Source organism: Thalia democratica, chromosome 4 (assembly GCF_965202585.1).
Source record: "Thalia democratica chromosome 4, ktThaDemo2.hap1.1, whole genome shotgun sequence".
Taxonomy (NCBI): domain Eukaryota; kingdom Metazoa; phylum Chordata; class Thaliacea; order Salpida; family Salpidae; genus Thalia; species Thalia democratica.
Window position 1 is genome coordinate 52,865,389 of NC_139168.1, and position 27,929 is coordinate 52,893,317.

At 29.3% G+C, this 27,929-nt stretch overlaps 1 protein-coding gene across 6 annotated transcripts in view; it reads left to right on the forward strand.

Moving 5' to 3' along the window:
* LOC145833885 (centrosome and spindle pole-associated protein 1-like) overlaps positions 1-27,929 on the forward strand; it is an 86,344-nt gene that overhangs the window by 18,337 nt on the left and 40,078 nt on the right. For 5 of the 6 annotated variants that reach the window (XM_082941125.1, XM_082941127.1, XM_082941129.1 and 2 more), the window contains exons 6-13: positions 3,608-3,770; positions 10,803-10,986; positions 15,491-15,599; positions 15,702-15,756; positions 19,139-19,179; positions 24,304-24,399; positions 24,806-24,987; positions 26,272-26,329. In XM_082941125.1, coding sequence (XP_082797251.1) covers positions 3,608-3,770; positions 10,803-10,986; positions 15,491-15,599; positions 15,702-15,756; positions 19,139-19,179; positions 24,304-24,399; positions 24,806-24,987; positions 26,272-26,329 — 888 coding nt within the window. The remainder of the gene's footprint in view (positions 1-3,607; positions 3,771-10,802; positions 10,987-15,490; positions 15,600-15,701; positions 15,757-19,138; positions 19,180-24,303; positions 24,400-24,805; positions 24,988-26,271; positions 26,330-27,929) is intronic. The other variant, XM_082941126.1, reaches the window with a different exon arrangement.

Genomic DNA, 27,929 nt, shown 5'->3' on the forward strand with positions numbered 1-27,929 from the left:
AAATTTCAGAGGATAGAAAGTGACTTGTGTGAAATAGATATAAATAATAAATGAAATTCTATATGTTACTTAGGATATATAATTATATTAATATATGTTAAGTGAATGTATGTGTGTATGTGGAAGGTGAATAAAAAAGAGAGCTAGTAGGTATTTTACTGCAGGTTTATACTAAGCATATGACTACCTTGATGTTTTACATTTTAACTTTCATATATAATACAATTTACTTATTAAATATATAAAATATCTGTATGGGATATTTAAATTAAACAGCCGACTCCTACTTTACCAATTAATTATTTTATTAATTATAAAATACCATATATATTTAATTTAGGTCATTATGATTTTATATATGTCGCTGTAAATTAATTATCAGTCAGTACATTGTAAGCCCAATAACAATTATGTTTTTTGTGGTTTGTTTTTTCCTTAAAGTTTAATTTTTTCATTTTTGATTTTTACATTTGAACTAAATCTGCTTCCTAATTCTATATAACTTTGATCCAGTCATTACAAACATTCAATTTTAGCCAGTATTTATTTCGGCCATCATCAACAAAGTTGAGATATTTTATGCAATCGATAATAAACAATGAACTTTACCGCAAGATCAACAACAACAGCATCCGAGACAATCCTACGACCGGTTTCGTCCTTATTAGGACTTATCAGGCAGGAATAGTCGCGAGAAACCGCTATTGTGATCTTAAACAAGCGGGCTTAAGTACGAAGTACTGAAGCGACCGTTTGTGGGTAAAGTTGAAAAAATGACACAGCTAAATCATTCACAGCCCAACGTCTCAGACATTGTCAGCTTGTTGTGAGATTGTAGTCTGCGCTCGTTTGATCAGTTTTAGCCAGTATTTATTTCGGCAAACATCTCAACTTCACCTCAGTTGGTTGACACATAAACAAAAAATATAAATGTCTAAGTATAAACACAACATTATTAAAAAACAACAAAACACAAAAGCTTCACACAACATTATTATATACCATAAACTAAGTAAATTAAAACTTTATTGATTATATTTGACATTTTTTAAGTAAAATTTTACTTAGTAGTTCAAAAACAGTACTTATTAAAAGGTTATTTAAACTAAGTAACAACTTATAATAGGAACTAAGAGCATCTTAGTAAAACGTTTCCTAGAAAAAAATGCTACTTTAAAACTTTTACCCATTCTGACGTCACGATTAAAATTTTATTTAAAATCTATTTCAGCTGGGCAAAAACGAGCATTTTTTGTTAAGGAAACTTTTTAATCTTTCAGTGTTATAAATTCAACATTCATTATTCAAAGTTTATCAAACAACCAAAACAAAGTCAATAAACAACGTTTTTTGTGATATTTTAAGAATCTTTTTTTCTTTTTTCTTTTCTTTTTTTTCAAGGGGTTCACAGGAAACAAGAAACCAGTCAAAACACACCCCTGTTCAAAGTGCGTACCTAAGCGGCAGTTTACTGTAATCAGTTTTACATCAGTTTGTATCAGTTGAATACGTCACCGCATTTGATTGGCTCAGATTGTACACGTACTGACTTAATCTTCAACAGTCAACGTTTAAACATTTAATACTCGACATCCAAACAATGAAATAAACGGGTAGGTGTCAAAAATGCACGAAGGGACATTTTTGCACGGGTTGAACTTTATTTTATTGTATCTTTATCTTTTCATTAATTTGTATATACTACCTTTGTTACTTTTAACCTTTACCCTTGGTCGGTAACTTTTTTTTTATTAAATTTTTATTTATTTATTTTTCTTTTATTGTTATTATTTTTTCTAACTGTCACTGTAACCTCTAACCCTAACCCTTGGTCTGTAACTTTTTTTCTTCTTGTTATTATTTTATTTAATTTTTTACCATTTTTCTGTTATCACTGTTATCCTTGGTCCATCATTTTATTTTTTAAGTTAATTTATTATTTACTATCACTGCTAACTCTTACCCTAACTCTTACCCTTGGTCAGTAATTTTATTTTATCTTTTTTATTTTATTGTTAATGTATTCTTATATCAATTTTTTACTCTCATGCAAAATTGACTATTCGTGCCAAACTGTCTTTGTGAAAAATAGACTCTTCGTGCATTTTTGACCTGTTCTCGAAATAAAAATATAAAGGGTGCATTTTTATTACACTTGGTGAAAAACTAATAAGCATTAAATATTTTTGATAGTAATGCTTTAAGTTTTGGTTTATTTTAAAACACAGCTTCTCTGAGGTGCATTAAACATCGAGTTTGAAACTTGTGTAATGGTTGTTTTATCTAATATATGTATTTAAAACACTTTATTTTGCGACATAGTTTAGTACATTTCTGCAAATCTGCATTCTTTTTAAAGCGATGCTTTTGCTTTAGTTTCTAGCTAAATACTTTTAATTTTTGTCTCTTTTGCTTACAAACTTACCAGTTCTATTATAGTATTCTAAATAAAAACGTCCGTTGTTATTCTTTAGCATCAAAGTACTGAGTTTTTTCGCAATATTTAACACTCATAATTATTTAAATTGTTGGACTCAGTAGATTTAAACATGTAATATAAAGTAAAATTTGTGTTAATGAAAAATAATTCAGCAGCAAGAACCTTATAAAAAAGAAAGCAAGTAGAAGAGCTTATAAAATATATCAAGGTTAAAGCTTATACCAATTTAAGCATTAGACTAAATAAATTATTCCAACCTTATTTCGTATGTGAACCTTAGATTTTATTGTTCATAAAGATTTGTTTTGTAATGTACACTTTATAATCTAAGAAGTTGTTTTCATTTATATATGTCTCTTTTTTAACACAATATATTTAAAGATTTTAAAATGTTTTGATTACGAAATCTAACAAAGTGTATATGCAGACAAAACAAGTTTAGATACAATAAGATTCGTGACAAAGAATGGTCATTTTATGTTTTTTAACTACATTTAAAACACATCTTAAACAATCATATATGTTTTTTACTGCGTTTATGTTAATAAAGAACTGGTGTAGAAAGTTTTTAGTCACAAAGTTTATATTTTAAACAGTTTTTTGATTTTCAAAAGTTTAAACGTTTTTAAAGCTTGACGCCTAAAAAATTAATTATATAATGTTTATGGTTTTATTGAGTGCAAGTAGTTTATTCTATATTGTTTGATACATTTAAAAAAATTGTACATTGTGTTTGCTAGCATGTCATTCTCAACAGGCCTTAAAGTTATATTGCTTATATAATAGTTCTTTAAAAAAATAGTTTTATAATATTTCATTATAAAAATGTTTTCAATTTATTAATAACTTACATTCAAGTGTATATCAAATAATTATTGTGATTGTAGATAGTGACATTGTAAAATATTCGTGCTGTGCAATCATATGAAACAAATATGCTCCCTCTAACTAATATTACTTTTTTTCATCAAAATTTGTCAGTAATAGTCTATGCATATTCTATTTAAAGTTATCATCATGATATCGTATTCTTTAAGGATATTTTGTTATATATTTATTTTCTTATAAAATAAAAAAAAAAAGTATACATAGTTTTGTAACACTACGTAATGTCTATTATAACTGCAGTAATATAGGTTAAGTACTCAAAAAAAATTATAATACCAGATACAAAGACCATATTGATCACTCTTATGATGATGATTATTTGGAAATTTCAGATGATGAACTTTACCAAAGATTAAAACGAGACAGAAGAAGAAATTTTGAAAAGATCGATGATGACAGCAGTATAAACACTACTGATGGAGTTAGAAGAAAGGGAAGTAGGGTTTGTTTGTGTTTTATAGTACTAATAATATTTTTTGTACGAGTTGAAAAGTATACAACTTCGATGTAATAAAACTTTAAATCCTAAAGTTCAAGAAAAAAAGTTTCTAGAAAAAATAAAGCAGCAGTAGTTTTAATACTGGATTTTTAAAGACTCCGTAAAACTTTACTTTTTTGATAGACAAAGAAACAAACGCATTTAGTAAAATAAATATTTACACACTAAAAACAGCTGTCTTTGGTTTGTATATAAAAGTTTAAAAAGCTGCTAACGCTCAAGTTTGTTTTCGTTAGTTGTTAAAATATTTCATAAGATTTTAGTTGTTCAAGTGAGAAAGAAGCATTTTTGTTTAGAAACAACTTTATTTTTATTAATAAAATAAATCGAATTGAATAAAATAATAAATAAACAAAATAAAGTGACAGAACTTAGTCTGAAAAGACCAGTTAAATAGTTTACTTTTTTTAAATTTAAATTTAGACAAAATTGAATAGTTTTACTTATAATAATATTTAAATCAGATGTTATATAAATTTAGCTTTAGCTTAATTTTTGTTTGACTTCTAATTAGGTTTTAATAATTATACTTCATCTTTAATTTTGTTCAAATTTAGATTTTGAATAATTTTAATCTTATTTTTGTAAAGTATATTTTAATTATACTTTAATTTAATTTTAAGCTTGACTTTTTTAACTTTTAAACTGTAACTTTTAAAAATACAATTTTTTAGCTTCACACAAATTAAACCCGCTAAATTTACACTGTGCAAAAATGACGCTGCGTGCATAATTAACAACAGGTGCAAAAGTGGAATACCTTGCAAAAAAAAAACGACTTGTGCAAAATTGAACTCGTGTAAAAGTGTCACCGTTGCAAAAGTTAGGACTCGTGTAAAAGTGACGCTCTGTGCATATTTGACATCTACTCTTTTGTAAAAATTTAAGATAATGTCGATTAGTTTACCCTTGATGTTTTGCTAAGAGCTTGTGTCTTTTCTGTTAATTTTTCAAATAAATTTAGTTTAAATGTTTTTAAAAAAATAAAAATTTATTAACAAAAAACGTGATTCTTACTTTTTCCGATTGGACTTTCATCTTTTTTTGAAAAAAAGATCCGGCCGTATCTGGTACTTTGTAAAAAGATTCGAACCTCTGGATTTAAAAGATCACCAGTTGTCATGAAAGGTTTAAGTAAATTGAATAACAATTGTCAGGAGTTTTAAGGTGCCACAAAACTTTTATTACAATTTAAGGAAGTTAATTTGTGATCCACTTTAAACTTAATTTAACTTCTTTAATTCTTTCCGCACGATGAACACGATATAAGAACTAGTTCAACTACTGTTTACACCACCTTGTAGATAAGATGTGTTTACTATCTGAAAGTAAAGACTATAAAACTACTAGACTAAAAAGTGATTATATTAGTTTATGTTTAACAAAAACATTGGCGAAAGTGTACAGAGCCGAAGTCGGGACTTCCGTATGTTGTGAGAATAACTCAAGTTAACAAAAGGTTTGATCATACCAATTCGATTATCAGATCGTAAGCCTTCGGTAGACGGAGACCGGTTTTGTATTGATTAGGATTTATCAATCAGTTTGTAGGATAATTAGACTATAGCTCATTTTAGTGATTATGTTTATACTTGTTTTCGTTTCAGATTTTACATTGTTAATAAATTATTAAACTAAATTGACAAGGAGTTATTCTTCATGTAAAATCTTATCAACAATCTGAGAAAATTAAAATGGTTGTAGTAAAGTGCCCAATCCGTGGATGCGAGTTCCAGACGCCAGATCTATCCGGTGATGTTGTGAGTAGCCTTCTTAACCTCCACAAAGTGGAGTATCAGCAAAATTCTGAGTTATCCAATAATGGTGTAATGCCAAATACACCTCAATTGATTCGACCAAGGGTTGACCGGGAGATCAGCCAAGAGACATGGCTTGCTTTCATTCGGAGGTGGGAGGCATTCAAGATTAGTTCGAATATAAGCAACCAAAATGCAAGCATACAGCTTTTTCAGTGTACGCAGGACAAGCTTGGCGATCTTATGTTAGCAAGTGATCCTCGACTGATGGCCAAATCAGAAAGTTACGTTGCTAAACTGATGGAGTCGATTGCAGTCATAAAAGTTGCTATTGGTGTAAAGAGAGCAGAACTTATTAACCTACATCATGACCATGATGAACCGTTTAGAACATTTGCCACACGTGTACGAAGCAAAGCAGAAACCTGCGATTTCACTACAGTCAGTGAGTGTGACTGTGGGAAAAGCAATGTGACGAGCTACACAGAAGAAGCAATAAAAGACGTGATGCTCGCTGGCGTTGAGGATGATGACATAAGAAGAGAAGTTCTCAGTACTGAAGATATCTTATCCAGGTCATCATTTGATATAAATTCCTTTATTGAAAGTAAAGAAATGGGACGCCATGCAACTGAGAATTCGCGGACCATATCTGCAGTCTCTTCCTTTCAACGTCAGAAGAAGGGACGTGTCAATATAGGAGATAAGTCCCAACATGTTCCGTGCCAGAACTGTAAAAGGCTTTTCTATCCTTTCAACGAAAAAGGTAACCAAAATAAAAAGCCTTTCAGATATTGTTTTTCTTGTTGGCGTAGTCGATCAAAAAGGGTTAATGCTGTTCAAATCCAAGCTGATCGTTCTGATTTTATGCAACAAGATACCCAAATAATGTCACTACACGCAAGTAAAAGAATCGTGTTGAATAACACTATATTCAGCAAGAAGTCCTTGCGTAAAGCCAAGGCAACAACTGATCATCCTCGTGCATCAGTCAAGATTGCTAGACATGGCACAAACAAGTTTGCATGGGTAAGTGCTTTAGCTGATACTGGAGCACAGTCGAACCTTTGGGGGCGGAAAAACTTTCAGGAGACTGGTTTTTGTAAGAAGGATTTAATGCATGTATCCATCACAATTCGGGCAGCTAATAAAATTCCTATTAACATTCTAGGGGCTTTTAAAGCGACTTTAAGCGGAATGTCTCCAAAGAAGGAGGTTATCAGATGGGATGGAATTGTTTATGTAAGCGATTCAGTGACCGGATTCTTTCTCTCCTATTAAACCATGGTTGACCTCCTGATTATTAATAAGGATTTTCCCACCATTGGATCTCAACTGCCTCATTAGCATTCTGAAGTTGCTGTAAGTTCAAATGAAAATGATCCGAATAGACTGGACTCGCATAAAGATGTGACCTGTGATTGCCCGCCAAGGAGTAGAGTGCCAGACCGACCAAACAAACTTCCGTTTGAGGCAACAAATACAAACGTGAGCAAAATGCGTGATTAGCTCTTACAAAGGTACGCAGCTTCAACGTTTAATGTATGTCCACATAAATTACTCCAGCAAATGAGTGGGCCTCCACTTGAGATATATTTGGAGAATGATGCTAAACCATGTGCTTGTCATACACCAGCTCACGTGCCAATTCATTGGCAGAAACAGGTTGAAGCAGATCTCATTCGAGATGTGAGGTTGGGTGTCTTAGAACGTGTCCCATTTGGTGAACCTGTAAGCTGGTGTCACCGCATGGTGGTCACCAGGAAACAGGATGGGTCACACCTAGGAGGAAAGTAGATCTCTCACCACTTAACAAGTATTGCAAGAGGGAGACGTGCGCTACAGATACTCCGTTTAAACTAGCGCGCATAATTCCAAAGGGAACATTCAAGACTGTAACAGATGCATGGAACGGGTATCATGGAGTTCCACTGAGAGAAAGTGATAAACACCTTACTACATTTATCACTCCGTTTGGCAGGTTCCGATATACTAGAGCACCTCAAGGCTTTGTATCATCTGGTGATGGTTACAATCGACGATTTGCAGCTATTTTATCTGATTTTGAAAGAAAGGAGAGGTGTGTTGATGACACCATATTTTTTGATTCAGAATTAGAGTGTCACTGGTGGCGAACAATAGATTTTCTGTCAAAAATTGGCAATGCAGGCAACATTCTAAATCCCAACAAGTTCCAGTTTTGTCAAAAGTCCGTTGATTTTGCTGGATTTAGAATTTCTGATGAACATATAGAACCTTTGCCCAAATATCTGGATTCCATTCGCAATTTCCCAACCCTAAAGTCTGCCACAGATATACGCAGCTGGTTTGGTCTGATAAATCAAGTCGCAAATTATGCCAAACTTTGTAAAGTCATGGCACCGTTTAGAGATTTTCTCAGTCCAAAATGTAAGTTTATGTGGACAGAAAAATTAAACCAATCATTTAATGAATCAAAAGAGATAATCATTGACGCAATAAAGAGCGGTGTTCAAATTTTTGATCTTGATAAACTGACTTGTCTTAGACCAGACTGGTCAAAGCAAGGATTGGGCTACTTCCTTATGCAAAAATACTGCAAATGCAATAGCTGGTTACCAGATTGCTGCACCACCGGCTGGAAAGTGACGCTTGCAGGTTCAAGGTTTCTAAATGGGGCAGAAAAGAATTATGCTGCCATAGAAGGGAAGTCGCTTGCTATTGCTTGGTCATTAGAACAGACAAAGTATTTCACTAAGGGCTGCAAAGATCGTGTGGTTGTTACGGATCATAAACCACTGGTAAAGATTTTTGGTGATCGCACCTTAAACGAAATTCACAACACGCGCATTTTTAGGCTCAAACAACGTACTTTGCCATGGCTTTTTCAAGTGCATTACATGCCAGGTAAAACTAATCTAGCGGCAGATGCTGCATCGCGTTATCCAAGCTCGATTAATGAAGTTAATTCACATGATAATGATTTGACTGACGAATCACTTCTAATTGCTTCATTGAGTAATGAAGTATGCCATTCAATGGCAATCACTTTGGGGGAAATTGTAGAAGAGACACTAAATGACAAAGTTCTTTCAAGAGTATCCAGGTGTATTGAGGAAGGTCGAAGCTTGAAACATGATGAATCTTTGTCAGCGTATTTTAGATACGATGATGCATTGTACTTAAGTGATGGGGCTATACTTAAAAAGGACAGAGTAGTAATCCCCGTCAGTTTACGATATCGGGTCCTCAACAAGTTACACTCGGCGCAGCAAGGAGTCACATCAATGCATAGTCGTGCCCAACAGATTGTCTTCTGGCCTGGTATTACACAAGACATTGAAGCAATTCGGGCCAATTGTCAAAGCTGCAACCGCAATTCACCTTCTCAACCATTATTGCCACAAGAAGCATCTGATCCTCCTACAAACCCTTTTGAAAAAATATTCGCAGATTTTTTCCAGTTTGTCGGAAACAGTTTTTTGGTAGTTGGTGACAGGTTGTCGCGTTGGCCGGAAATATTTTCCACACCCAGCGGAACCTCTCAGGAAGGTTCGCGTGGGTTGATTAAGTGCCTCCGAGTTTTGTTTTCCAGGTTTGGAGTACCCGAGGAAATATCGAGTGATGGTGGACCGGAATTTACGTCCAGTGCAACAAAGGAATTCCTTAAAACCTGGGATGTCACGCATCGAATATCTTCAGCTTACTATCCAAGATCAAACGGCAGAGCGGAAGTAGCCGTCAAACAGGTAAAAAGGTTGCTAAGATCAAATGTTGACGCTTCAGGAAGTCTGGACAATGACAAGTTTTTAAGTGCGTTGCTCCATCTGAGAAATACTCCTGATAGCGATTGTCAAGTGTCTCTAGCCGAGATCATATATGGACGTCAGCTGCAAGATAGTTTCTCATTCTTGAACAAACTTGACAAATTCTCCAATCCTAATGTGCGACCCATGTGGAGAAAAGCATGGAAGCTTAAAGAAGAGGCGCTCCGTACAAGATTTGTTAAGAATTCTGAAGTACTTAACCAAAGAGCCAGGGACTTGCAACCTCTCTATGTTGGCAGTAGGTGTCTACTACAGAACCAGAGTGGCACTCATCCACGTAAATGGGACAGAAGCGGAGTGATAATGGAGGTGCTTCCACATGATCAGTATGTAGTCAGAGTTGATGGTTCACGGAGACTTACTCGGAGGAACCGAAAATTTTTAAGGATGTACAACCCAGCCTCAACAAGCATTGAAGCAAAAACTTCCCATGGTTGGAGCAGTAATCTACCAAGCTCACATGAGTGCAATGTTGGTCCTCAACGTCCTGATTCTTCTGTAAAGATTACAGAGGATTCCAACAGTGTCAATAGTGGTAAAACCAGTGAGGTTGAAGCGGATCATTAAGAGGTTGAGGAAGAGTACATTCCTGCTCCTATAGTTCCGAAAAAAATAAGGTGCCGCTTGCTTTGCGTACTTTGAAAGACTTCAATGCGCCAGGGAGGCTTGAGAGTGGAGTACTCCAAAGTAGAAATCACCGTAAGTGAAGTCTGTTTGTTCCTGTTTATACAAAAGTTTGTGCTGAGTGTTCAATTGATGATGATAGTGATGACTGCTGAGCCAGGAAATCATGAATTTGAATTGTTTTGGATTTATCTAGTGCGTTTTATTGCAGTTTTGTTTTTCTTCAAATAAATCCCTTGTTTAAATATTTTTTATTTAAGTCAATTGAGTTTTTTTTAATGCATAAAATTTAGTTTCATCTTAGTAAAGTATTTTTGTTACTTGTTTAAATCCCCTCTTGACGAGCTATGTCATTGCCTTAAACTTGTTATTATCTTTTATGAGCTGGAGGGGATGTAGGATAATTAGTCTATAGCTCATTTTAGTGTTTATGTTTATACTTGTTTTCGTTTCAGATTTTACATTGTTAATAAATTATTAAACTAAATTGACAAGGAGTTATTCTTCACAGTTAAAATTGAAATACTTGCAGTTAACAATTTACAAACGGTTTATAATGTAAGACATGAATCAACCGTTTTTGCTAGCATTGATCAGTGACGTCAGCACTGTCTTTTGCCGTGCAACATTCAATACATTGTCCACTAGGCAAGCCAGCTGGTACGCACGTATTGAAGTAAAATCAACAAAAACATCGGCAAAAGCATAAAGAGCTGAAGCTATTAGTTCATGTGTTATTATTTTGTTTAATATTTAGTAGTTTTCAAGTATAAAATACTTTCTTTCAGGAAGGACCATACTCAAATATTCAAAGTTTGGAAGACAATAAATCTGACAATAGAAAAGCATCGTCAGCCAACATCAGAAATAGAAACCAGCAAAAGTTAACAACTTTTGATGCAAACACTTATGACACTCCTGGTGAAGTCAGATCTAAATCTGCTCCTCCGGACCAAGATGCCAATTTTACTGGTTTTAACTTATTTTTAACTTAGTGAGCACTCTAGAGCAGTAGTCTTCAAGCTTTTCAAAAGCTGTACACAGTAAATCATTGAAAATAAAGTTAGTCTTTTCTAGACGATAAAAGATAAAAAATATTATTCAAAGAAAGTTTTTCATTAATGCTATGAGTATTTTAAGACATATATAACGTTTTAAAAACTCTTGATTTATGTGATAATTTATTAATAAAAAAGGACAAAAATGCGTTTAAAAAATATTTTTTTATTTTATTAAATAGCTTTGCACAGTAAAGTAATTTCTATGCAAATTACTGAGCAAGATGCAGATTGTGAAGACCACTGCTCTAGAGAGTTTCTAAATATTTACCTACATTAGAAAAATGCAAAAAAAAATGTGTACAAAAGATTTTAAATTATCAGTTTCTACTATAAATATAAATTGACTACTATACACAGTATATATATACAAAATATATCTGAATTGTAAACTAAATATATTTTATTTATTTAAAGTTTAACTTAAGAAAACAATGAAGTTTTTAATTTGAACATCAAGGTATAGTTAATTTTTAACTTAAGTAACAAATTCACAAAACTACAAATACTATCATGAAAAGCATTGAACCAAAAACTTACAAATTCCAAAGTAAGCAACTTTGTTCCTGTTAAAAGTTTTGTGATATGAGTGGTTTGTATCAAAGTGGTGGTTTACTAAATTTAAGAATTATTTGTCGATTTTGGTGGCTACAGTTAAGGAAAAAGGCGGTTTAAAATAAATATTTATCTGTTTTCTTTGTGTTTAAGATTTGTTTGTTTGTATTTTGTATGTTTTGTTTGTTTAGGTATAATAAACTGAATTTGTAATTAGCGGATTTGAGGGCTGTTTGGTAGTCTTGTTTCATACGCTTAAATGATTTTTAATTGCTTGATAAATTCGTTAATCCTAATAGGTAATTGTTTTAAAACTTGCTTAGGGTAGTTTGATTGATTGCTAACATAAAGAATATCTGAATTTAGTTTTTTTCAAGGGGTATATGTTTTATTGATTAGGTTTAGCTGTATGTCTTAAAAATCAGTTTGAATTAAGCCTGCGTCTACCGTTATTTTAAAACAACATTAATTTGAAAAATTATGTAACGCTTTTGCTGTAATTTTTTTTTTGGTGATTTTGGTTGTATTTATCATCTCTTTAAATCCCAAGCTCCCTGATATTAAATACATTAGATGTTTTGATTTCGGTTAGCAAAAAAGAGTCCTACCATGTCGCATACTTTAGCTCCATTGTAGGATCCCATGCTAACGTTAAATAGGTCAGATGTAAAGATTTTTTCTCCTTTCATTTTCATAAACAAATGTTAATTTGCATGAATGCAATTTCTTGGTCATTGTCTGTAATCAGTGCGAATTTTTCTGCAAATTTTATTTTGTTGATTAAAGTTTCTCTTGTTACAGATGGGTGAAGTTTAGTGATATCGAGTTTTATAAATAACTTTTTTTTTATTGCAGTAAGAGTTAGTTTATTAAACCAGGTTATAACCTTATTTGTGATTTTCTATTGGTTTAGTTTGGAGCTTATTGATGTTCTTTTGATTATTGTGTCTAGCAGGGTTGCCACATGGTCAGGAAAAGTCAGGAAATCAGGAAAAGTCAGGAAAATATTGGGGGTTTTGAAAAAAGTCAGGAAAAGTCAGAAAGTTTGAGACAATTAAAAAAAAGGTCAGATTTGTCAGTTTAAATTTACAAATTTCCTTATTTTCCAAAGCCTTCAAATGGTAAAAATTAATTAAAAATCCTTTACAGTCAGAAAATATTCCAAAATTTTCCTAGAAGTATACAAAATTATTTAATTTCCAATTCCTTTATCTGGTATAGATTAATAAAATATCCTTTATAAAACTGCAAAATTTTTTTATTAACATATTGAACTAGTACCCTACTTGAACAAGCAAATTTTGTAAGCTTTTTACTATTGATGATCTGTAGCAAAGACTCTTCCATAGTGAAACTATGATATAACACTAAAGTTTAAATGAAAGTGGTGTTCATGTACTCTGTCACTGTCTATATGGAAAGAAAAGCACTCACTGTACATATGACTGGAGCTGGACATAGAAATAAAAGGCCAGGAGTTCACAGAATCCAATAATTTTTCTATAATGCTGGATCAAGCTCCAGTGGTGTAAGTGGTGAGAGCAGCGGTAGAGTAGCAAGTTGTGAGAGCAGTGGTGTAAGCCCATCATTATGTTTGGTAAGTAGGTCACAAACCACAACCGCTAAAATTTTATGGGCATTACACACTGTCAAGCACAATTACTCAGCCAGTTCGTGTAACAAACTGGCGGAGCTGAACAAACAAATGTTTCCTTACAGTGCAATAGCACAGTCATGTCAGATGGCCCGAACAAAATTATCATACATGATAAATTTCGGCCTTGAACCCATTTCGAAAACATATTGCTGGAATAATAATGGACAAGCTGTGTTTATAAGGTAATAATATAAGTATTTTGCTGATAGAGCTGTTTATTGCAAGTACATCAGTCATACACAGATGGTTCGAGTGATGTAATGGAAATTTGATGATTAAGTTCAGCAAAAAACTGTTGCTTTAACCTGTATTAAAATTAGATTGAAAGCTTTATATAGTTTTAAGTGTTAGACAATTTATCTTAAAAAAAGTTTTAATTAAGAGTTTGATTTAGAAAAGTCAGGAAAGTTTTGGTAAAAAGTCAGGAAAAAGTCAGGAAATTTTTCTCAGCTTGATCTGTGGCAACCATGCTAGTTTTGCTATGGTGAGTTTTTTAAAAAGGAATTTAGAGGATTTAAACGTCTTCAGTTTAGTTTATATTAAAAACATTTTTAATGTTCTTTAATGATGATAAATGCGGTTTTTATTCTATTTTTTGATTTTGCTTCTTACATTGTTTTTATAAATTTGGTAAGTTTAGTTTATTACATAACACAATCTATCTTTTTGATGTAGGACAGGAATCGTTTATGGGTGCAGAGTTATGCAAACTGGTAGGAATTTTCTTGTTTGACGGGTTGAAAAAAATGTTTAAGAATTAGAAATAGTTGGGTTATACAGGAACTATGGTCTATCTCTATTGCCTAATTCTTCTTCTAATTTTATCATATTATTACACGATAACTAATTTTAATGCAGTTTTGTAGTTAGCTTATAGTTTGATTTTTATTTAATAATAACCTTGTTGACGAACGCGTATTAAATGCTAAAGCAGTTGTCTAAGTTAAAAGTTTATTTTTGTTTACTAAAATATCAAGTTTTGTAGTCACTCATTTGTAGCTTTGTACTTGTAGTTGTATACTTCGAACAAAGTTGATTTTTTGCACAAATTGTGGTCTGTACAAAGTTTCATAACTACGTCATTATGTTTTTAGTTTGTGTAATTTGTGTACTAATCTTATTCATTTCGAAATCTAAACGGCTTGAAATAAACAATAAGTTATGTACTGTACATATATCGATAAAACACCAAGTTTTTACTGATATATAAAAACTAAGTCCTTTATATTTATATAAATGTATATAACAAGAATAATATACATATAGCTTTATTTTAAAGTTTTGGTCAATATACTTCGAAAAATAAAATTTAAGTTAAATATTTAATTATACAATTAACCACAGTTTTTTACAATTGTTTCATATATGAGATATTTTATCTCATTTAATCATCAGAAGTACTTTACTTTGTTTCAACTGTTTTACAGATTTTAAAAATCTAGAAGTGTTATAAAAAATGATAAAAACAAATAAAGCAAATAAGACTAAATCACTAAACAAGAAATTGAAACGCAAAATATATGTACACATTACCAAAAGTTCTTTATTAGCAAAGTTTAACCCATTTGAATTGAAATCAAAGTAAAATTAAGCCGCGCACACGAAGAATTTAAAACATTTTTCTAATATCAGTTTTCCCTTCTGTATTTTACAAAATCTTTTATAGCAATTACTAAACATTTTTCAAAACAAACCATATTTTTAAATTAATAACAAAACGAAAAGTTGTGTATATTTAAACTCAACTTACTGTATAACAATCTTAAACATCATTACTACGTCACAACATTTATAACAATTCTAAATTTTAAAATTTAGTATAACAATCGAAATATAGTAAACTATTTTAGGTTATTGTATGAAATAGAAATATTACAATTGAAAAAAAATACTGTGGTTTATTGTATAATTTAATAAAATAATAATATATAAGTACGATTTGTTTGCAGAGTATGTAAAAAGTGAAGTAAAAATAATATATTTTCATAACTTTAATAACAAAAAATAAACTAATTTAAATTTAAAATATAATTATCATCACTTTTAGTTGTAAAGAAAAAATATCAGATTTTATTTCATATTAGTTACGTATATGAAAAATATTAAAGTTAGAGGATACTGAAGTCAGAAATTTTAGATTAAGTTATTATTATAATTCATGTTTGTATTTTTGCCATATACAAGCATTATATATTTATAATTTCAGGTTTACCAATAGGTGAGCGTGAGCATATCAAGTCAGCTAATAAAGAAAAACAGAAATACAGAAAAGAATTACAAGATCAAATCGCTAAAAACTTAATCAAAAAGCAAAGGTTTAAATTTTTAAACCTAATTTAGTGTCTTATAAGCTTTATATAAGTATATTGAATGTTTCGTCTTCTCTTTAAAAAGGCTAAATAATATCATAATTATAGAGATAAAAGTCAAGAAAGAACATTGATGACTGAAAAAGGTATAAACGAAAAAAATGTCAGTTGAAAAGTTTTAGATTATTTGCACTAAAATAACTAAAGCATATACAACTAATTGATATGTTTATATGTAGGTTTAAATACTAAAATTTTAAAGTAATTAGCGATTGACAACAGATTATTAAGAGTTTGAAAAAAGTTATAATAAGACTGTAAAATTGAGAATTTTTAAAGGAGAATGATATATTAATTAAACTTTGTAATTTCGAAACTTGTAAAAAATACTTTATGGCAATTCAACCAGGTTTTTTTAAAGAAAAAATAAGCAAGCAAAATAGTATTAAATATCAGAAGTATTTTATTAAAATTCTGATTATAAAGAGGGAATCAGATGCAATAGACAAAACGGGTGCACGACTATTCAAATTCGGGAATTTTAAATTCTGACTCAACAAGTTTATAAAAAAAATTGAAACAGCCACAAATAAAAAAATAGTGTATATTTCTGAAATACAAAAAATACATATGTAGGTCATACCACAGATGTTCTTGTGCTAAAACTTTATTTCAACTAACGGCGTTTCACTGCTCTCAAAAAAATTTAAGAACAGATCTACGGAGTCTATAAAATATTAACACACATTAGAAAAAAAGCAGAAAAAGCATGCATAATTATGTATAGTGTTTATGTAGGTAGTAACTATAAATGGACTTTATGGTTTAAAAACAAAGTTTGGGATAAAAACATAAAATTATAAAATTGTCTACAAAAAATACAAATTTAATAAAAGTTTTTGTCAAAAGCTCTAAGCTCAAAAAGCTCTAAGAATGCTCTGTAGGTCATATTAATGTCTACAAGCCATTTTTTTTCTTCTTGCGAAACATTAAATATTTTTTGAGATTTAGGTTAAGTAAAGTAAAAAAATAACTGTTTTTAGTAATTTTAAAGCATCTTGAAAAGTATTTTAGATTTTGAAAAAAAAAGTTGCTTGTAGATATTAATAATATCTACATACGTATTTTTTATTTTTTTCAAATTTGTATTACTTATTGAGATAGTCTTTTAAATATTTTTTTAAGAATTTGAATTGTCGGAATTTGAGTTGTCCGAATTTGAATTGTCATGTAACCAGACAAAGCCTTTCATGCATTGGCGAAAATACTTTTAAAAAACTTTATAAAAGATTTTAAACATAAATTTTTGAAAAAAAAACGAGTAATATTGAAACCAGCGCCATAAATATCTCACAATAGAATTGACAGCATATTTGTAAATGTCAATAAAAGTTATTTCTCAAATTACTTTGTTTTACACAAAATGTTTTGACTAAATACTAAAACGATAAGCTAATACGTTGCGGGCCGTCGTTTTCCGATTACGGATTTCTGTTTTACAGGCTAGTGTTGTATATTAGCTTTTTTTAGATACTAGCTAATTACTTTAGAAATGAAAGAGAATATATATTTAAGTAAATGTTTCAAATATCATGATAAATTTGCAATGAAAAGTTTCTTTTTTCTAAACTGAGTATATCTCAAAAGTTTAGAATTTTTCTGTACATAAAAATTGTTTTATAGTATGTAATTATTGCTTTCAAAAAAGAACCAGTCTAAATTTTTGTACAAAGAATGTTAGATCCAATGTGGTTTCAAATGCTTTTACAATTTTATTTATTTAAATCTATTTAAAATTTTAGATGATCAACTGCAAATCCGAAATGTTTTCTCACCATCACAAGTAGCACTAAACTTAACTGCACAAATATCAACAATAACTGTCGTGATGGTCGTGCGGTTCTGTTTAGTACAACTTTTATTGAAAAATATATTTTATTTTATTAAGAGTGTTTAATCGAAAATTATTAAGATAAATGTTTATACTATACACAACTACTTCCATGCTACATTTATATATATTTTTCTTAATACCACAGATGTTCTTGTGCTAAAACTTTATTTCAACTAACTACGTTTCACTGCTCTCAAAAAAATTTAAGAACAGATCTACGGAGTCTATAAAATATTAACACACATTAGAAAAAAAGCAGAAAAAGCATGTATAATTATGTATAGTTCATTTATAGTTACTACCTACATAAACACTATACATAATTATACATGCTTTTTCTGCTTTTTTTCTAATGTGTGTTAATATTTTATAGACTCCGTAGATCTCTTCTTAAATTTATTTGAGAGCAGTGAAACGCCGTTAGTTGAAATAAAGTTTTAGCACAAGAACATCTGTGGTATATATTCCGATAAGCTTAGCTTATCAGGATCTCCAGGATTTAACGCCTTTTAACGTTACATCTTATATTTTTCTTAATATATATTGTTTTTTAAAATTGTTTAAACTAATTTTTAAATAAACATTTTAAATTAGGGGTGGGAAAACTAAGACCCATAGACCAAATCCGTCCCATCAAGCGGAAATCTCTGGCCCGCGACAGATTTTTAGCTTAAAACAATTTGTGCTAAATTAGCATTTAGCAAACGTGACCCGCTATGACTACTTAGCAACTAAGGCCTGCTAAAGAATTTTCTTGTTAAATCTGGCCTGCCAACTAAAAAAATTGCCTACCTTTATTAAAAAATCACCTGTTTAGGCTTAATCTTAATACTTGTTATGTTATATGTTTTGATTTTTAGAAAACAAATAAATAGATCTCAACTATTAGAGGAGAAATATTTTATTTATTCTTTCAAGACTTTATTATGCAAACTAAGTTTCGGTCGAAGACCTCGTCAGTGCTTAAATAAAAAATCTAAAAAGATATACAACAGTTATAGAAAATAGTATTTAAACAATAAAATAAAAAAAATTTTTACGTAAAGTTTTTACTTAAAAACAAAACAAATTAAATTTTAATCTTAAGGTTTAATTTATGGTTAAGTTAAACTTTTAATTTAGTTTCAAAATCAGTATAAAAATAAAAATAATAATAATACTTTGTTATGTATAAAGAAAATCGAGTTGTTCATTGAAAAGTTCTACAAATTTCTGTTGCACGTTCAAGTTCAAAACATTTTGAGCTTGAGTGTGTAAATAAATTTTGTAGATTTTTTTCAAATAATCATTTGATTTATTTGTCAATTTGATGCCGTGAAAAAACTCACAAACAAACGTGCGTTCTGGACAGATTTGAGTGTTATATTCGATAAATAAAGCATAATGTATTTAAAAAACTAGTTTTGATTTTTAATTACGTAAACGTTATCTTAAATAGATCATTTTCTTCTCTAAAAATACTTTAAAGTTTTGCAGATTCCGTAGAAACGTATATTTAGTTTTACATAAAAAAAAACGTTTATGAGCTAAATATTTGTTATGATTTAAATTCTAACATTTGAGTATTTAACAACTTAAAATAATTTTCAAGAATATTTTATTGAGTTTGTATTTAATGCAGTAACACATCAACCAATCAATTTTTTTACAGAAACCTAAAAAAGTAACTTATGCTGACGAAAAATATCAACGGTAAGATGTTATTTGAGTTTAACTTAAGATCTTTAAAACTATACTTACAGGTATAATCTGTTTTATAAATGTTGACAGAGTAGTCATATTGTGTTGGAGTGTTTAACTTTTCTATTGAGCGGATTTACCAAAAAAGTCTTCCTCAGTCTAAGTTTTAAAATGATTTACAAACTTAAAAAATCTTTAAAAGTAAAAAGTCAATAAAGGTATTGTTTAATAAGCACTACTGTGTACTCCAATTTCAAATCAAAGCTGTACGAGGCCCACCCCTACATATCTTTAATTTTTTTTAATGAATTTTATAGTTTGCAGGTAGTCTGCTTTTTTTAAAAAAAGAATCGGACAGCTTGTGATCTTTGAAAATAAAAATTGAGTAAAAAATCATTGAACAAAAAAAACTCTCTTTATTTTTTTAACAAAAACACTTAAAAAGAGAAAGATCATTGTTTATTAAAACTTTTTCAATTCTGAGAAAAAGTACATACAGTGACCTCTTGCATCTTTACGCACTCGTGACGTTACGCACTCTCGTTTAGTTACGCATTTTAGAACTCTAAAAAATTCAAAAAATAAAAATATTTTTTTTAATATTGCACCAATTAGGTTTATTGTATATTTTTAATTTATAACATGTTTTTAAATGCCAGCTCACCTCTTTATATCTTTAGACTTTGTAAAATTATGTTCCTTGACTAATTGATAAAGATTTAGTTATATATCAGTATATCAGATATTTTGTTAACAACAAAACATTAAATTAAGATTCTGAAAGAAATATGGCTGTGTTAAATAATGAAAGTATAATGAAATAATTGGAGTTTAAAACATAAATAAATAATACAGCACTCTTACTCTATATATGAGTAAACATCTAAAAAAGAAATCTAATGAAACTTTCTAGCAAAAAGTAGCAGTGATACTTAATAAATATAGAGCTTACACTTAACACAAATCTTAATTGTTTTTTTAGTAAACATATCACTAATTTTTATTTGACGTTTTTTTTTAGTTTAAGTTTTCTTCTGTAACACTTGCTTTGCACAGCAAGCGTTAAAATTTTTCGCACGTTGCCTTCAATTCTTCGTATTGCTCACCAACACCAGTTACAGCTTTAGAAGAACACAACTGCGCGTTTAAACTGATGGTCTTTATTAAATTGGTTTAAAACCATCGAATTCAAATTCTTCTTCTTGTTCTGAAAAATATTCTTCATCAGTTTCAAGATGATCCTTTGAATTTACAGGCATGTTTCCGCTTCAACTTCCTCTAAAATACTTTCAGAGTATTCTTCAGTTGTTTCATTGTCAATTGTAACAAAATTTTTTATATCTTTTTCCTCTAAATCAATGTTAATTTTTGAAAAACATTTTATCAGCTCATCAAATAAAAGTGGTTCTTCTACATCAGTCACTAGAATTCACAAGTCTGCTTTTAACTAGAAACAATATCAAAAAACAGCCATTATAGTAAGTGTATTTAGTACCTCTCGTATCTTTACGGATTTTTTCTGTGGACACAATGTGCGTAAATAAGCGAGAGGTTACTGTACTTATAGAAAAATATATTTAAATTTAAGTTTAGATATGTCTAAAAAAGGAATGAAATTCAAATGTAATAAACAAGTCCAATTAAATTTGGCTAATTAATTACAAGCTGTAACTTAAGGCTTATTAGTATATTTAGTGATATCCTAAGTTTTTAAAAAAGATCCAAATCCGGATTTGGCCAGATCCTAGATTTGGCCGATTTGCAATCAGCTTTTTTGATGAAAATATATTTCAAAGATTTCTGTAAATAAAATTAAGAAAGTATATTATTAAGATTATTATTAATAATTAAGAAGTTTAAAATTTTGTAAAAGTAACTTTAATTACTGATTTTATTAAAAATAAATTAAAGAATAAAGTTTTCAACATTTAAGTAAATGTATTTATTGAAATTTGATTTGGCAAAAGCGTACCACGCTTTATTACTGTAAAGTATAATTAATTATTTTTGTCTGTTTTTCAGTATTAATAATTAACAAAAGAGTTAATCATATACTCTAAATGTCATGTTATAAATTGACATCTTTTTTATTTGAATACAAGAAATATATAGAAATAATATTTAGTTGAATTAGTTTTAATATTTTTTTAATAACCAATTTTGTTAAAAGACTTGATTTTGAATAGTTTTGAAAAGTTATTATTTTTTGATTTGATAAAACTCAGGATTACTCATTCAGTTTTTTTAAACGAAAAGAGTGGCAGCTCTGTAGAAATAAGAGACTAATTGTACGATTTTTTATTTTGTAATTTTGTAGCAGCACATAGTTTTTTTCTCACTATTTAATAATGTCATTAGTCTAGATTTTTTTGATATAAGTGTGAAAGATTCTTCTTATGCAGTTTGTAGCCTTTGCAATGCACTCATCAAAAGATTTGTTAGTGTTAAAGCGTACATCACCTCTCCTTAATAAAATATTTGAAAATAAAACATCAAAAGCAACATCCTGAAGCTAAAAAAGTATCATCAAGCTAGGATGCAGTCAACAGTAGTTTGCCTCAAATCCAAAAAAAAGGAAATAACCAGCTATGAAGCAATCTAGAATTGACGATTATGGCCCTGTAAAAGTTTAGGACAGAAATTATGCAAAAGCAATAATAATTTAAAAAAGAACATGAATGCTATGGACCTTTATCTATGTTAATGATCAATGATTCATAGACCTGTTGGCTGTTTGTTTTAGAGCAAAGATACTAGGTTTCGAGTATTACTTCACTAATACAATGCTTTCAACAGACTTATAAAACTTTAAAGATAGAAATAAGAACTAAGTTATCACAAGCTCCGTTTTTGTCATTAACAAGTTACATACGGATAGATTTCAAGACAAATGAATTATATCTTCCTTTAACAGCGTATTGGTAAAATGAAAGCTTTGAACACAAACATCGACCTTTACACTCTGAGAAAATAGAAAGTTCCTACACTGGCTTTAATGTTTGTGCAAACATAAAGGAGATGCTTGAAAACTGGGGTATTTCTATGGATTGCATTCACGTGTTTCTGTGCGACAATGCGTTTAACATAAAGGCTTGTTGTTAGAAGCATCTTTAGTACCCTTTTATATCCACAAACTTGAACTGATAATTAAAATTTCCATTTCCAATGACAATAACATATCATTGGAAAGAACATAAAACTGTTGGTCACTTTAGATATTCTTCTACAGCGTCAAGAAACTAAAAAAAAAATCCAGATAGGATTAGATTCAACACTGACAATGCAAAAAAACCTGGCTACTTGTGCAAGATGTTTAAAGAGGGTAGAACTTAATCTACCTTGTACTGAATAGACTAGTAAAGTTAAAAGAAAGAGTCCAATACTACGTGGAAAAAAATATTTTTTTTCCCAATAATATTATTACAACTGAAGAACGGCAAGTTGCTAGCCACATTAATAAATTGCTTGAACGTTTTTACATATTAACGCAGCAGTGTAGTAGAAACAACGCATTGCTGTTAAGTGTATTCCCGCATGTAGATGTACTAAAAACGTTTTTAATCATAAAGCGAGTAGTCCACCAGGTCAAAATAGTCCTACAACCTTAGCAACCTAGGCAGAAAATGTAGAAGAGGTTTTTTAAAGACGGTTTTATACTTTAAATAATAGCACACGCTAAAATCTTTATAATAACGACTTGTTTTACTCACAATAGCTGTTTATTTACCTTATCAACTTTACTTTTTCCCTTTTAACCTCAAACACAAAGTTGAAGGATTGCTGAAAAGAAAATAGAAGTAAAAAAGGATAGTTGTCGTTAAACTGGTCAAAAAGTTCAAGTTTATCTAATACCGCTTAAAGCTGAACTACCTACAAGTAATGTTCTAAAAGATTTTTTTGTTCTACTTCACATTTAAAACAAAAACAAGTACAGACACTCACGAAAGTGAGCAACAAGATTCACTTGGGACAAAAATTAAGGGTTTTTTTGCTGATGGAATTTACCTAAACAAGTTAAGGAGTCTGAAGTTTTGTTTTGGTCGAACTTAAACAAGACAATCACATCTCGCCAGGTTTGCAAGAAAGTATCTTTCGTACCACCATCCTTTTTTTTCTATTCTGAAAGGTTATTTTCTTAAGCTAGTAAACTGTAAAATTACAAAATTCAAGTTTAGTCTTATAAGTAGCTTGAAATAATATCTCTACATTTAAACAGAATTTTCGTATAGATAGATTATTTTGTCTTTTTATATAATGTTTTTTTGCTTAGTGTTCAAATAAGATATTTAGAAAATGACAATGTGGTTTTTTAACAAGATGTTTGTATTTAACATTTTTACTAATTAGTGGTATTATAATAATAAATTTTATAAAGTTTGTTCTCTATCGACACTACATAACACTTAAATTATTTAGGATTCTAACTACTGGATCCGGTAGATTACTAGTAAATATTAAAACATATTATAATCTAAGTAAACAAACTGTTACTATTTTTTTTGTAGCTTGTTGTAACTAAGGGTAGCCATATATAATACTTAAAACAAAAAAAAAACCTTAAACACAACTTGATAATGAATTTTTTATGTCATATTATAACTTTTTGTTTAAACTATTGTTTGAACACATAATTTAGTTATTTTTGGTTTAGTTAGTTTTTTTAATTCAACACTGTTCTGTAGATTTTAAATTATTCCTTACTGGTTTTTCTAAAAATTGTACTTTGTATGTATCTCCTTATTTTGGTATATTTGCTTTATTAAACTTTTTATAGTGAATAACTATTGCAAATTGATCTTTTAGATCATGATTTGATTTAATTATGTTATGTTTCCAAATGTTTCTGTGTGAACATCTTTTTGCAAAACTTTTTGTTGTTTGCCTAATGTTAATTTATTATATACAGTAATCTTCCGGTTTGGTACGCCTTTTTTGAGTATGTACTGCCGGTTAAGTAAGAATCATAGACATAAACGCTGTTTTAAAAATGCAATTTATTTTTATATCGAAAAAAAAAAAATCGAATGTTGTAATACAAAATCAGCATATTTTGATATGAATTTGCTTCTAAATAAATAAAACAAAAACTTTAATTAATTGATATATACATTTTAAATTATAACCTTGTAAATTCAGCAGAAAATTACAAGCTAAAGTACAGCCAGTAAATGGTTTGAATAAATTTCCATCAAAATCGATGCTAAACCAAACAGGTATACCATACTCTAGCAGGTGAGCTCTTAAGAAATTTATATATGTTATTTAAAAAAAAGTTCTAATTTGATAGTTTAAAAATCTTTATTTTTATATGTATATTAAAAATAAAGCTTCTATTTTGTGAAAGTGTTGTTTCTAGCTTTTATCACATTAAACTTTACCGTTTTTAGCAGAAATACTAAAAAAATATATATTTATAACTGAATAATAGCTGAAAACATTTTGGCAATATCCATCAAAATTCTATTAGTTCTGTTTAACGAAAAGTTCCGATGTTGTTTTTTAAATTTGTTTTTTTTTCATGTTACACATAATACAATTGTGTAAATGTATATAATATGTTGGTTCACCTAAACAGTTTCTATAATTAAGTTGTATTAAATGTTTTTGTTTTGGTTAAGTAACATTAATTTCAATGTAGGTCTATAGTGCATTCTTCCACTCATCAACTCCCGCCAAAAGAGATTATAACTCCCGAGGATCAGGCTTACTTTTATTACGCCAACAAAAACCCACTTGATCCTGCTTTTAATGAATCACTACAAAATGCTATTCTTCCCAGAGTACCTTTATTAAACAATTACACTTATATTGATAATGAAGGTTTGTTCTTTTTAATTCAAATGTTTATTTTTGTACTTGTTAGAATAGGATTGGGCAACTTACGGCCCGCGGCCGGATTCGGCCCGCCTACCATACATTTTAACTTAAAAATACTTATACAAATCAAATAAAATAGATCTTGATTAATAAATATTTAAAAATTTGTTTTTGATTTGGTTTTAATTAACGTATTAGTGTTTATTAAAACCATCAGAAACTTTTTGCAATAATGACAATAATGCAGACTTAAATAAAGTTTTTAAATTCTATTTACTACTGCTTTGTAGTTTATACTTGAAGTATTGTTTGTTTTTTAGCTTATAATTAAAAAAACCTCGGAATAATTTTTACGAGCTTTGAGATTCTTATTTTTAATATTTTTCAGTACGTTTTATTGCAACAATAAAAAATATTATTCTTACTAAATCTTTAGTTTTTAATTTTTTGCGATAAAACTTTTTAATTAAAAAAGTCGTATACAGCTATATTTTTGTTATCTAAACAATATATTTTAAGAGGCTTGAACGTTATATTCTAATTCTAGTCGTCCAATGATTAAAATAAGAACTAAATGCAAAATTGATCAAATATTTCTACTTTTCATAGTGACAAGAAAGTAAGATGAGAATTTTTCAATTAAAGCAGCTAAAATCGTTTTGTTTTCATTATAACAAAATCACTTAAGTACCAAATCTGAGAAATTTGAACAAAACAAAGAAGTTATACAAAAGCTACAAACACTTGCTAAGAATTAACCATATCTTGACGAAAATACAGCTTTTAGATATTTAAAATAAGCTAATGAAGTTTATATGCTAAAATAATTTTGCTTTAATAGTAAAAAGTACCCCAAACTATATTTTACACACATACCATGTAAAAAGAGGCAGCAAGCAATGCATATAAACGTATGCTTATTTTAGTATAATTTTGCAAGTCAGAAAAAAATTCAGGACATTGTTCCACAGAAAAAAATCTTTGCTTAAAGTAGTAATAGGTTAATATGATTTTACGCACTTAAAGTTGAAGTCAGTGTTTGAAATATTTTTATACTTAATTGATTTGTACTGCCTGCAAACGCAGTGCGAACAAAATATCTATTAGCTTCTACGTGTAGAAATAAAAATGATACTTTACATTTTAAATGAATTTAGGATAGGTAATTTGATTTGAGAAAAGTATTTAAAGTTATTAGTAAAGTTTTACGTATACTTCAAATGCTTCTATTTATTATATTGACATTACTCATTACCCGCTTTAGTTTACTAATGTATATTTTTTTAGATAAAGAAAAATCAGTTATTCCTGAAGCTGTAATACCTGCAAGTTTGTCTGATAAAAAGTTTGTTTTATTTTTTTGAGTTTATGGATCATTTGTATGATTTTAGTATTGTCCATAAAAATACTGTAATTAAAGGTGTTTTGATAAAAATTTAAAATTTTTAAGTTTTTAAAAGTTTAGTTAAAACTATTAAAATATTTTTATATTAAATGATAGAGTGAGGTAAACTAAAAGTATGTAAGTTTATAAGTAAAATCTATAAAAGTTTATAATTTTTTCTTCTAAAAATAATTATTTTTAAAGTTCATGAGCTATAGGTAGTTTTGTGTAAATTTTTAGTTTTAATTTTATTAAATAAAAATTTTCCAGTAATCAGTTGATATGATTTTAAATTTTATAGATACATATTGTCCAAAGTTTTAAGATAAACTTTGAGTAATTTTAAACGTATGAAATATAGTTTTAATACATACACTTAAAAGTATTTTTGTTGCTAGTATAATGTACCTTTTTAAAAAATTATATTATATTATATACAAGATTAGGTAGCAGTAATACTTACAATAAATATAAAGACATGTAATACAAAATGTTTTATTTATTTATATTTAGTTTACGCACAAACCATATGCCTTAAGTTTTATATTCTAATTTATATTAGTTGACTTCCAGCTAATTGAAATACAAGTACATTAAACTGCTAAAAAATTCTGTGCATCTCAAGATTGTAAAGTAAGCTGCTAGTTATAGGAACACGCTAGTTATAGTAAGCTGCTAGTTATAGGTCTTATACAAAAAACACCTCCCAGTCCCTACTTAAACTCAGTACTATTAATAACGTTATTAGAAAACAACTATGTAGCAATTTAAACTTAATGATTTTTAATATGGTGATAGAAAGTGGTTTTTTATCTTTATTTAATAAATATATAGTCCTCTGCTATTACAGTGTTGTCTGATATCGCCTTGTGCAGGATCGAGACTGTGTTTAACTCAGGATTATTTTTACGAGCATGCCTATTAGTACTTGTAAGCCATTTGTAAGCCAAGTATTCTAAGCCATTTGTGCACGCGTAGCGTGCTTAGTAACTAGTTTCGAGAGGCTAGAGCTAGAGGCTCATAAGTTCCTAGCTTTCTTACTATTAAAACTAATAGCTTACTTAGAGTTAAATATATTGTAAACGGTTAAACTAGATACTAATTATTTAAACTTAATCTATAATGATGTTATACAAGGCTTTATGTATCATATATATATAAACTAAATACTAGTTATTTAAACTTAGTTTATGGTAATCCTTAAATTGAGTATTTTAAGATATACTAGTATAATCCTCAGCTCTTAATACTAACATATTTGGTTCGTCTGACAATTTATTGGGGCGGTCAGATATGTAAGTCAGCTCAGGATTACGTGCTTGACAAATGACCATGTTTACTAGCATCTCTTACTTGACTATGTAACTATTACTATTAATATTATATTTCTAGCATGCTTTACTATGTTTACTAGCCTAAGCTTGCGGCTGAAAAAGGTATGGATTTCTTGCTGCTAGTCCTTATAGTCACTTTTACAGTTACAGTTACTTTATAAAAACTTACTATAGCCTACTCAACTGTCGTTAGTAAACAAATGCAAATTAGCACTTACATTTTTTTA